Source organism: Gallus gallus, chromosome 9 (assembly GCF_016699485.2).
Source record: "Gallus gallus isolate bGalGal1 chromosome 9, bGalGal1.mat.broiler.GRCg7b, whole genome shotgun sequence".
NCBI classification, from domain to species: Eukaryota; Metazoa; Chordata; class Aves; order Galliformes; family Phasianidae; genus Gallus; species Gallus gallus.
Genome location: NC_052540.1, coordinates 19,406,784 through 19,417,611, shown reverse-complemented (window position 1 = coordinate 19,417,611; position 10,828 = coordinate 19,406,784). Strand labels below are relative to the sequence as shown.

Sequence of the window (10,828 nt, the reverse complement as noted above, 5' to 3'; positions counted from 1 at the left end):
AAAGTGCAACGACCATTTAGCTAATAAGTATGACTCGGTCTTTTAAACCTTAATGATTAGCAACTTAACAAAACTGTAACGCAGATAAAAATAATGATTGAACAAGCTGTGTCATGTAAGAACAAGTTTCAGCTGGAACTGGCGTGTGACGAGAGCAGATAACGTGCTAATTGCCAGCCTGATGGGACAAGGCAGACGTAAACGTACCTGCAGATCTGACCAACCCTTGTGACCCTTTGCTGCATCCCCATGCTCGGTAAAAGTACACTGTGATAGCTCAGCCCGGCGTGTCAGCTCCATCCCTCCCAGCAGCACGGTGAGGGCAGGGGTTGCCGAAGCACCGCGCAGCTCCCAGCCCTGCCATCCTCTCCCTGCAGCCTTCCCCACAGCAGCCCCTAGCAGAATCAATTGGAAACATTCCAGGATAAGCAGTATGTCATCTGTAGGGGATGATGCAGGTAAAAGAATACTAGTAAAAAGCGCAAAGGCTCAACTCAGCAGTGACCAAGCAAGGGGAGCAACCCGTTAGCTCTCAGGAGTCCCACTGTGCTGGCAACAGGCTGTGGAAAAGCACACAAGGGGCAGATATCTTTCTGCTATTAATCATTTTAACAGTCGTATTGCCCAAATGGCTCTGAACCCACGGTGAAGTTCAGGAATACACCGATGGCAGCGTGCTTTGTTAAACTGATGCATGTGCTACATTACAACCAGCAATTCAGGCTTTTAGTTGTCATTTATTTGGTAACACAGAGGAAAACAAAGGCTGCCTGGCTCCGTGTGTTGCTGAACAAATGATACCTCACTGCCGCGTTATTCATTTTGAATGCAGTCCCTCCTGAAAGCGCCACTGACTGATGCTGCTCAGGCATCTGCACGAAGCTCAGCTGCATGCCAGCAGAGATGTTTTGCAGCTGCACAGCAAATGCCACCCACAGAGCAAATGTGCCCTGCTGGAAGAAGTCCCTTCCATCTGGAGGTGGACCGGTGTCTGAGATGTACAGAGGGGAAGAGACAACAGCACAACACACGCTGCAGATGTTGTTCGTGGTCACCTTTATGTAGCAGACAGAGATAACATTGCTGTTATTGCAGGCATTCCAGGGAATGGTGAAATCTTCTCCACTGAACATGTGGGCCCAATGCTGGTCCTGGTGAACCTTGTTCCTGCACTTCCAGCCGCTTGGAAAGAGCCAAAAATTTGCAAAGTCTGCATGGGAAGGAAGTTCAGGCCCAAAGAAGGGAGCATGAACATCCCCATCTCAGCCACCGCAGTGGTTGTCGTCGCTGTGAGCTCACTGTGAGCAGCACTGATGTGTCTTCCTAAATAAATAGTGGGTCTCTATCCTGAGAAGCTTGCTAGAAAGCCTTGTTTCACAGCAAGGAATATACAAACCTTAAAAGCTCAAGTAATAAAATCATTAATTGTTACAGTTGATAAAAGCACTGTACAAAAAGACAGAGGGCAGCGAGGGGAGGCGACCTGGCAGTGGGAGAGAGAAAACAGGAACAGCTTCCTACCAAGAAAGAGGAGAGAAATAGTCTGCAGCCACACATATCAACCCAGACAGTGTTTCTTAGTTTCTCTGAAAAACACTGAAAAATGCTGGACAGGCTTGAGAGGTGGGCACATGCAAACCTCATAAGGTTCAACAAGACCAAATGCAAGGTCCTGTGCCTGGCTCAGGGCAATCCCAGGCATGAATACAGCCTGGGTAATGACTGAATGGAGGGCAGCCCTGAGGGAAAACACTTGGCTGGATGAAAAAAGCGTGACTATGAGCTGGCGATGTGCACTTATAGCTCAGAAAGTCAACTGTACCCTGGGCTGCATCAAAAGAAGTGTGACCAGCAGGACAAGGGAGGTGAGCGCCCCCTCTGCTCTTGTGAGACTCCACCTGGTGATGAGGCCCTGGCACAGGCTGCCCGAGAAGCTGTGGATGCTCCATCTCCGGAGGCGTTCAAGGCCAGGTTGGATGGGGCTTTAAACCTGATCCAATGGGAGGTATCCCTGCCTATGGGACTGGATGGACGTTATGGTCCCTTCCAACCCAAACCATTTTGTGGATCTGTGATCTGTGTGGTGTGCTGCTAACACAGCTGCACTAGCAGATGTTTTCTCAAGGCATCGGATCACTCAGCAGGAAGAGGCAGCAAGCATGAGAAGAAGAGGTGAAAGCATGAGGTTTCAGCATCACCCAACCCCTTTTTCCTTCGTTCCAGCTGAGTGATGCTCCTGTTTCATATAACGCTTTGCCAGCTAGTAAGATCATCCTGCCACAGTGCAGCGGGACACAGAGGCACACATGTACGATATTACTCCCATTCTTTCCTTGGCTCTTCCTGCAGCTCAGCTGTACCAGCAGTTTCAGAGCAAAATGCCAGCTTGGCACCTGTGGCTGGATGGTGCAGGCAGCGCTCAGAAGTCCCGCAGTTGATGTGTCCTCATGGGCTGGCACCTGCAAGGTGTTTGTGAGATGAGACTTTTGCCTAACGTTTCCTTCTGCATCCCTCCTTCCTGTGTGTGTGTGGCCATGCCTATGCCTCCTCGCCGCCACGCAGGTCTTCCAGCTCTGTCATGGATTTGGCTGGGAGCTTCTTGCGGCGGAATGCAGCTGCGATCTCCTCAAATGACTTCCCCTTCGTCTCGGGTACTTTGAGGTATGCAAACAGGAAGAAGACCAGGAGGAGGACGGCGAAGACAACGAACACATACGGTCCGCACAGATCCTGCAGTGGGGCAATGAGAGCAGGGCACAGCCATCAGACCACAGCATGGCGTATCATCACCCCTGCCTGCATAGCCTTGGAGATCCAAGATGTCCCCTTGGGGGACGTGTGCACGTCCTGCTATTCTGCTTTGGGGACCTCACCCGCCTCATGTTGGTACTGTTTTAGGGAGGTTTCTTACCGCGATGTACTGGAAGCACATCCCCACAATGAAGTTGCAGGCCCAGTTGCAGAAGCCGGCAACGGCGATGGCGGCAGGACGTGGGCCTTGGCTGAACAGCTCAGCTACAATGAACCAGGGGATGGGCCCAGGCCCAACTTCGAAGAATATAACGAAGAGGAAGATGGCGACCATGCTGACATAACTCATCCAGGCGAACTGGCTCTGCAAGAGGATGCACTTGGTATTAAGGTTTTGACACGATTCTCATTGATTACTGCTAATTAATTAAGTTTCTTTTTCGGAAATCACTCGTTATTCAGACAAGTAGGGGCTGCACATGCAGGACACAAAGAGTGCAATGTCCCCAGGCGCTACATGACAAAAAACAGCTCCAGCAATTGCCATTTTGTCCCTTGTAGGGACAAGTATTTTCCAAACCAGTATGAGATGAAGATGAACATGCAAAGCTTTCACCTTGAGGAATGCTATCTCTTCTCATTTGCAAAATACAGAGAAAAAGTGGAGATGAAGCCTTACCAGGAGCACAAGTCCAACCGTCATGGCCACAGCACTGATTAACATGCCCATCAGACCAGCCAGGAACAGCGAGCGCCTGCCTGCCTTCTCCACCAGGAAGACCTGCAGAAACACATGCATGATCAGTCCCTAGCATCCCTGCTCTTACAAGGGTCAATCAGGTCTGTTCGCAGCAAACAGCTCATTACCACCACCGCACCTCACATCTCACACCTACTCTTTTAGCTCATGTGGTCGAGACCACTGCAGCTTGCCTGTGTGGCAACTGGAGTCAGAAGTTCTTCCCTGGCAGTTCCCAGATTCCTTCTGCTTAGCTGGTAGCCACAACACTCAACTTTTTGGACTCTGGTCATCTCACCCAGCTTTTGACATTTGTATCTGTACCAACCGCTTCACCCAACAAGGAGATGGAGGTAGCTCCAGATGGCAACAAACATGACTTGCTTTAAGATACCCTACATCAGCCTCTGAGGCTGCCTGTTTCTTCCCTTCCACTTTAAAGGATGCTTGTGGCCATTCACTCAACCTCAGATATCTCCTTTTTCTGTAATTACGGCCAGTGATTTGCACTTCCAGGAGATGGTCTCTATTCTGGAGACAGGTCATCCTACTGACTCATGGAGCTGCAGAGCCTCCGCCTCCTCTCTCCCTTTGCCAAGATCGGTCTGTCTGTCCGTTATTCTGCCTTTTAGTCAGGGTCTGTCATTCATTGACAGTTGTGGGTAACTCTTTAAGTGTTGATGGCCAAGAGAGCAAACATCCCCAGGGTAGATGTGGGACTACAGGAGACCATCTGAGCTGGAGGCAGACCTCCTCCAGTGGCACAGCCTCTGTGCCTCGTTTCACAATGAACACTCGTGGCTTCTCCTCTGCACGGGACCTGCAGTGGACTTTCTCTAAGGAAATTTCACCCCAAGGCCTCCTACCCCCATAGGATGGACTAAGACCCGTATTTCTGCATTGCGTCTAGTCCCGCTTCCTTGTGGACAAAAGTCCTTCACTCCCTAATGCGCTCCAAAGATATGAGGGAGGTGGTCATGCTTGGCATTTCCTGCTCTTCTTATAGTAATAACCACATAAAAAAAAAAAAAAAAAAAAAGTCTCCTGATTAGAATTGGATTAATGAGAGAGTCACGGATGGAGAGGCTGGGGAAGCTGGAACCACCCCTTTATTGCTGCAGAGCAATGCATAGATCTGAGGAGGAAAAGTGCACTGTTCATTTATTGCTATGGAGTAGCCTTTGGATAGCGATCATGCAGGCACTGTGTGCATGCAGAGGAAAATCTGAAAGAACCGAAGATAAGGAATTTGTGAGCTGTCTGCCCCTGGGGCAGATTGGACCTATGGAATCACAGTCTCAAAGGTAACTTTTGGCTGGGGTCAGTGCTGATCTACCTGAGCTTCCCTAAGCAAGGTGATGCAGCTGTCACTCAGAAGGCACTGAGCACTGCTGTCTGACAGCAAGGACTTTCCAGAGGAGGGGGTGCCCAGGGAAGGATGCACAAGCAGCTCTGCAGAACCATGACCCCCAGCTCCAGCATAAAGTTGAGTTTCAAAATCAAATCTCAGCTCTCTCATTTTGGGAATCTAGGGCAGAAATATTTACTTACGGAGATAACCGTGAAGACTGTGTTCACCACTCCAACGCCAATGGTTGCATAAACTGGTTGTCCAACACCGGCTCTCTCGAAAATGTTTGTAGAGTAGTAAAAGATCTATCAAAATGCAGTAGGATGAAGGATTAGGTAACAGGGCTGCTGTAACCTTCTGTTCTCTTGAAGGAAGGATTTCTCCTGCTTGGCTGACCTTTGAAGTTATTTAATTGTGATTAATCTTTCAACTTTTTAAGTATTTATTATAGTAATTAAAGCCGAACCTTTCAAAAGAACCCAAGGGAGTTAAAGATCCTATTTAAATTTCCCTCCTGAAATATTGCATTTTCACTTTTGAAAGTTCTCCGTGCAGCCCCATGTTTAATCTCCAAAGTTGGACTGCCAGCACTGCACGTTGGAAACAAATACTGTGATAGGACTGAGGTTTGAAGAGCTTCTTGGATATTGTTATATTGAGATGTCTCCCTTCTCTCAAAGAATAAGGCAGTTTCTGCCTTGTGGAAGTGAAGGACAGGAGGACAGTGTGGATTTCTGTAACATTTTTGGGAGTCTCACCGCATTGATGCCTGAGAACTGCTGCGATATCTGAACCATCAGTGCCACGATCACCGCCTGCCGGTACTTGGAGGAGCTGAACAGCTGCCCGATGGACACTCTCTTTTCACTCGCAGCTTCTTGCTTTTCCTTCTCCATCTCAGCAATCTCTTTCATCGGGTCACAGTTTCCTCTGAGCCTCTTCAAACCTTAAGAGAAAGTACAACATTTTTTTTTTATTGTATCAGATTAACGAGGAAACTCTGCCTGGCCAAAATGGAGGTACACTAGTAGGTAACACTACTGGTGGTGTAAGAACAGCCAGGTGAACCCAGAATTTCTCTTACTCTTTTTGGCCTCCTCCACCTTCCCCAGCTTGATGTAGAGATAGCGGGGGCTCTCGGGGCACAGCAGCAGCAGGAAGAACTGCAGCAGAGCAGCCACCCCGGACAGCCCGAGCAGCAGCGGCCACAGCTCGTCGTTGCCAAGGAGGAAGTCCAGACCCAGGACCTGCAATTGTGGAGGCATGTTGGAAAGCAGTCAGAGATTTCCAAATGATGCGTGGGCAGCATTTTTCTTTGCACTATTTGCAGTGTTTTTGTAACCCCAGCACAACAAGCAGGACCTTGCCACCTTTTTCCCATTCTTTTTTTTTTTTTTTTCAGGAAAGAGCAAGAAGATGCAGTCTTTTGGCTACATCACATGAGGTGAACTCATGGTTACATCATTTTCTGGATGTGTCGGTTGCAGTACATGGATGTGCCAGTCTGTCACTTGGGGGGACACCCAACACAGTGCACAGCACTCCCTGCTCCCTACCCCTCTGACAGAGCCCTGTTTAGATAGTGAGTATCTCATGCTCATCATCCAGTCTGGCTCTGACCAGATCTCTACCAAAATCTCACATGGGTGGTCAGAAGACCTTGGGATGTTTCACACCTCTGACCCAGGGCTGGAGTTTAACCCCATTAGGGCAAATCCTCCTTCAGTTTTGGAATGGAATGTGAAGAATTTCTCTAAGGTTTCCCCATGTATCCCCTGATATCTGTCATGCTCTCCCTGGTTCTGTGGCTTTCCCTTCGTACCTGGCTGATGAGGATGCCTGTGACGATAGCCAGCTGGTGCAGCGTCCCCAGCGCTCCTCGGAGGGCAGTGGGAGAGACCTCACTCACATACATGGGCACGAGGCCGGAGGAGAGCCCTGCACAGAGCACATGAGCATCACCCCTCTGAGAGCAGCAGACACCTTTCCCCAAACTGGAAAGGAGGATGGAGCCTGAATCCCACATCCAGCATCCTGCATCTGTCATTTCATATACCGCATCCAGCACCCTACATCCTCCATCCCACACCCCGCATCCCACACCACATATCACATATCCCATACCCACACCCCACATTCCATCCAGCCCAGTGCCTTGCAGGGCTGCTCAGGTGCACATGCACAGACACAGCCCAGCATGGAGCAGTTATCACAGAGCAAAGAGCTTTCTTCAGGCTTTCCTTGACTCATCAGAGCGCACCAGTAACAGCAATAACATATGGTATTTCTAAGCTAATTCCAATGTAATTCTACATTATCTGCCTGCTATCTTTTCCTCACTGCCTGCAGTGTACTGCTGTACTATCTGCAGTCTGGGTGTAGATAGTGCTGTTGTCTTGGGAACCTGTTACACAGCACAACTAACAGCACACATGTGGGACAGTCACCACCAAGACTGCGCCTGAAGTCTGAGGCACTGCCCAGGAGGAGGGTCCAGCTCCCTTCTAGCATAATTGACTTTATGATGGAGCTGACCCCAATACCCCTGCAGAAGATCCTGGATTGAGAAGAATGAGCATGGAGGAGAAACCCGTTACGAGCTAAAAACAATTAAATATTGCAGAAATTGAGTAACCTTCACTGTCACAGCACCCGCCCCGCTGGCACTCACCGCAGTACAGCCCCGTGATCGCCCGCCCAGCGATGATGAGGATGTGTGATGGCCCCATCTTGGCCAGCCCCATGAGGAGGTTGCCAGCGATGGAGAGGACATTGACCACCAGCATGGCTTTCACCCTGCAGGGCAGCAGAAATATCAGCGGGGTGCAGGGAAACCAGGGCTTACAGCAGATGGCAAATGCTGCTGAAATGCCCTCTTTTTTGTCATGGAAAGGATGGGACTGGAGTGTCTGTAAGGGTTGCTCAGTGGCTTCTTGGTTGAGGGCTGAGCACTGAAATAAAACACCCCATCTGTAATTTAGGATTTTAATAAGCCAGACCTCTGTGATGTTTGGAGCACTGTTTTGGAGGTCTGATATTTTTTTGTTGTTGTTGTTGAATTAGGCAAAATGACACAAATGGTATTTCTACAAGAAAGAAGAACCTTTTGGAGAAAATTCAGGCGTAAAGGCTTACACTGTGCTAATGCAATGTACTACGTCTGGACTTGAAGATCCTCATAGGTCTTCTCTGACCTTAATGATTCTATGCTCCTATGAATTTGAAATCCATGGAGAGGAGTTGGAGGACGGGGACTCACATGCCTGGAGAGCGCATGGGAGCGGGGAGGGCAGGTGCTGAATTGCAGCTCCGGGCTCTGCGTAAAGCCGTAAATACCGGGGGAAACGAATCTGGTCCCTCCCAGCCCTCCAACCCCACGGAGATCTGCCCAACTAAATTATGCTGAAAACCTCAATTGTTTAGAGCACAAAGAAGAGACTTATAGCGAGTGTGCAGTGACAGTTTGGGTTGGGCGATGCCTTTTGCTCAATTGGAGCCAGAGGCAGCTGCTCACCTCCCCAGCCGGTCGCCGATCCAGCCCACGGTGAAGGAGGAGACCATGCCTCCAACAGCAAACATGGAGACGGAGAGGGACCAATACATGGTGAGGATGTGAGGGGACACAGTGGGGTCCTCAAAGCCAGCTGAGGGTGCGAGCGTCCCCTCGGAGCTGCCCCATGCCTCTGTGCCTGGGATGGTGACAGTGATTGTAGCATTGTCCCTGGAGGTGTTGGTGGCGTGCCTCACCATGGGGATGGCACCCAGCATGCGCCCATAGTGTGCTTCTATCACCTGCAGCAGGCAAAGAGGAAAATGCCATCAGCTCAGAGCTACAGCCACCCTCGGGCTCTGCTGTGGGGATTTTCCTCCCCAGGACCCCGCTGGGCACGTACCTTCTGCGGGGCGTTGATGACACCCAGGCTGTAACCGTACTGGAAGAAGCCCAGCACCGCGGTGAAGACGGAGAGGACCAACGTTCCTGTGAGGTGCTGGGAGGGAGCAGAGCACAGCCTCAGCCCCAGCTGGGAAGGACGCAGCCCTGGGACAGACCCATGCCCCGCAGTGCCCCAGCAGCACCCCTCAGTGCAGCTGGGAGGACACACCAAGCTGCTGGCTTTCAGCAGTGCTGGTGAGAGTACTTTTTTCACTCCACCACAGTTGAAATTATCCTCTGAGGTGACAAAGATCTTAAAAAATAGCCCCCCGACCCCTCTGCCCCAGCTCTGTACACAGACATCACAGAGCAGTGAATTAAGAGGAGTAATTTTGCTGGTCGCAGTGTTGGCATGCAGCAACCACCAACCCTGGGTGCTGCTCTCCCTCCAAACCCCATTGCCCACCACCACCAGCAGTTACCTTCTCCGCCTGCATTTTGCTTTTCCCGTCCATCCTCCTCCCGACACCGTGCTGAGCTGCTCCTGCTTTCTGCAGAAGGGACACCAGGAGCAGCAGAAGTGTCTGTGCTGCAGGAGATGGGACTATATCACCTCTGGAGTTAATGAGAAACCCGTCCTGCCGGCAGCTCTCAGCTCAGACCCAACCCATGCATTTTGGGGGGGACGAATAGAAGAACGGGGACTCTCTGAGGGCAGAGAGGGGATGTGGGCAGTGCAGTGGTCGACTGAGTTTGGGCTGTCCTATGGCACTGTGCCACGCTAGGGAGCAGGGGATGCAGCCGCACGCAGGAGTTCAGCACCTGTGCTGGCTTCTGCATTGGGTTTATTGACTGCATCACAAAACTTGCTGAATTTTAGCAAAAGGAAACCTTTCCAGCACATGCAACAGAGATGCTAGGAAATTAGTACGTGTTTTATTTATATATCACTTGGCACCTGCTTTAAAATCTATTTGTGAGCAGCAAACGTACACGGATGCAGATGTATCCCGGTGTCTGCATGTACGTAGCTGCAGCCCTCACTGCGATGCCTGCGCACACCCACGTGCGTGCATTCAGAGCGCTCAGACAGTGCTGTATGCATACATGGGGACATAACGCAGCCAAATGACCCTGAGCACCACCACTACCCCACTGTCCCCGAGCAGCCCGTGGTGGTGTGAGCACACAGCCCCACTTGCTGTATTGCTGATGCTGTGTCCCACAGGTCGGACTTTGCACTGTGCTGCGGATCTGGTCTGAACTGGTCCTGCTCGGCTCTGTGCTGAAACCCTGCGTGGCACAGCTTGGAACCCCACATGCCAACAGGTGCTGCTGCCTTGCAATGGGTTACGGTGAGTCATGGTGCTGTCCAGCAGGAGCCTTCACATGGGCAACGAGGGTGCTTTCCATAGAAGGAAAAATAAGGAGGCAAAGGCTGCTCATCACTGTGCTGGGTTCAGGGTAAAACTTTAACTCGAGGTAAATGGTTCACTGCGTTCATGCAGCCCCAGCCTGTGCATCCACCCCTCGGGCTGAGCCCCCTCCCACATCCCTGCTTAGGGTGAGGAAAAGCCTTCCGGATGCCAGCGGGGCGTAGGTGGCGAGGAAAGACATTTATGTACCCAAAAAAGGGCAGGGTGGTGTTCCCAGGGCAGCCGGTTTCCAGCAGCACCCAGGGCTGTGATGCACCCAGGGCAATTGGAGCACATATTTGGCTCCCGGTGACCCCAGCTGTCTTTCCATGGGGTTGAATGGGGTCCTGATGGGGCTGCGCTGCCCGGCACAGGTTAGGGCTGGTCCTGAGTCCTGGGCTGGGGAAGGTGGGAGGTAGTGTGATGGGTAATGGTGTGGGGTGAGGGCAGGGACTGAGGTGTTCCTATTGGTTCCTTCTGATCGGTTTGTGCGGCCGTGCTTTTAAAAAACACATTCACAAAGTGCCTTGTGTTCACACACAACGATTCTCTTTTATTTCATCGCTGCACCCCAACACCCCACAACTGAAAAAAAAAATCATTTCAAGCTGCGTATTCTGAACCAGTCACATCGAGGGGGGAACAAAATGAAATGAAGGAGTGATCCACCTGCAACGTGATTTAATAAGGAGCTCCGG

General features: G+C 50.9%; 1 protein-coding gene across 1 annotated transcript; it reads right to left on the bottom strand.

The window, feature by feature from the left end:
- Positions 1-717: 717 nt before the first annotated feature.
- On the bottom strand, positions 718-9,300 carry SLC2A2 (solute carrier family 2 member 2). The gene is made up of 11 exons (NM_207178.2): positions 9,198-9,300; positions 8,735-8,830; positions 8,356-8,633; positions 7,513-7,637; positions 6,664-6,779; positions 5,926-6,088; positions 5,600-5,787; positions 5,042-5,146; positions 3,431-3,532; positions 2,912-3,115; positions 718-2,730 (listed from the first exon to the last, which is right to left on the bottom strand). The coding sequence occupies exons 1-11, from the start codon at positions 9,228-9,230 to the stop codon at positions 2,539-2,541; spliced, it is 1,602 nt and encodes a 533-aa protein (NP_997061.2). The 5' UTR covers positions 9,231-9,300; the 3' UTR covers positions 718-2,538.
- Positions 9,301-10,828: the final 1,528 nt, after the last annotated feature.

Coding starts and splice junctions, on each gene's coding strand:
- SLC2A2 (NM_207178.2), bottom strand. CDS start 9,230: ATGGACGGGAAAAGCAAAATGCAGGCGGAGAAG. Junction 6,780..7,512: donor GATCACGGGGCTGTACTGCG/GTGAGTGCCAGC, acceptor TGCTCTGTGCAG/GGCTCTCCTCCGGCCTCGTG. Junction 6,089..6,663: donor CAGGCATCCTCATCAGCCAG/GTACGAAGGGAA, acceptor CCACAATTGCAG/GTCCTGGGTCTGGACTTCCT.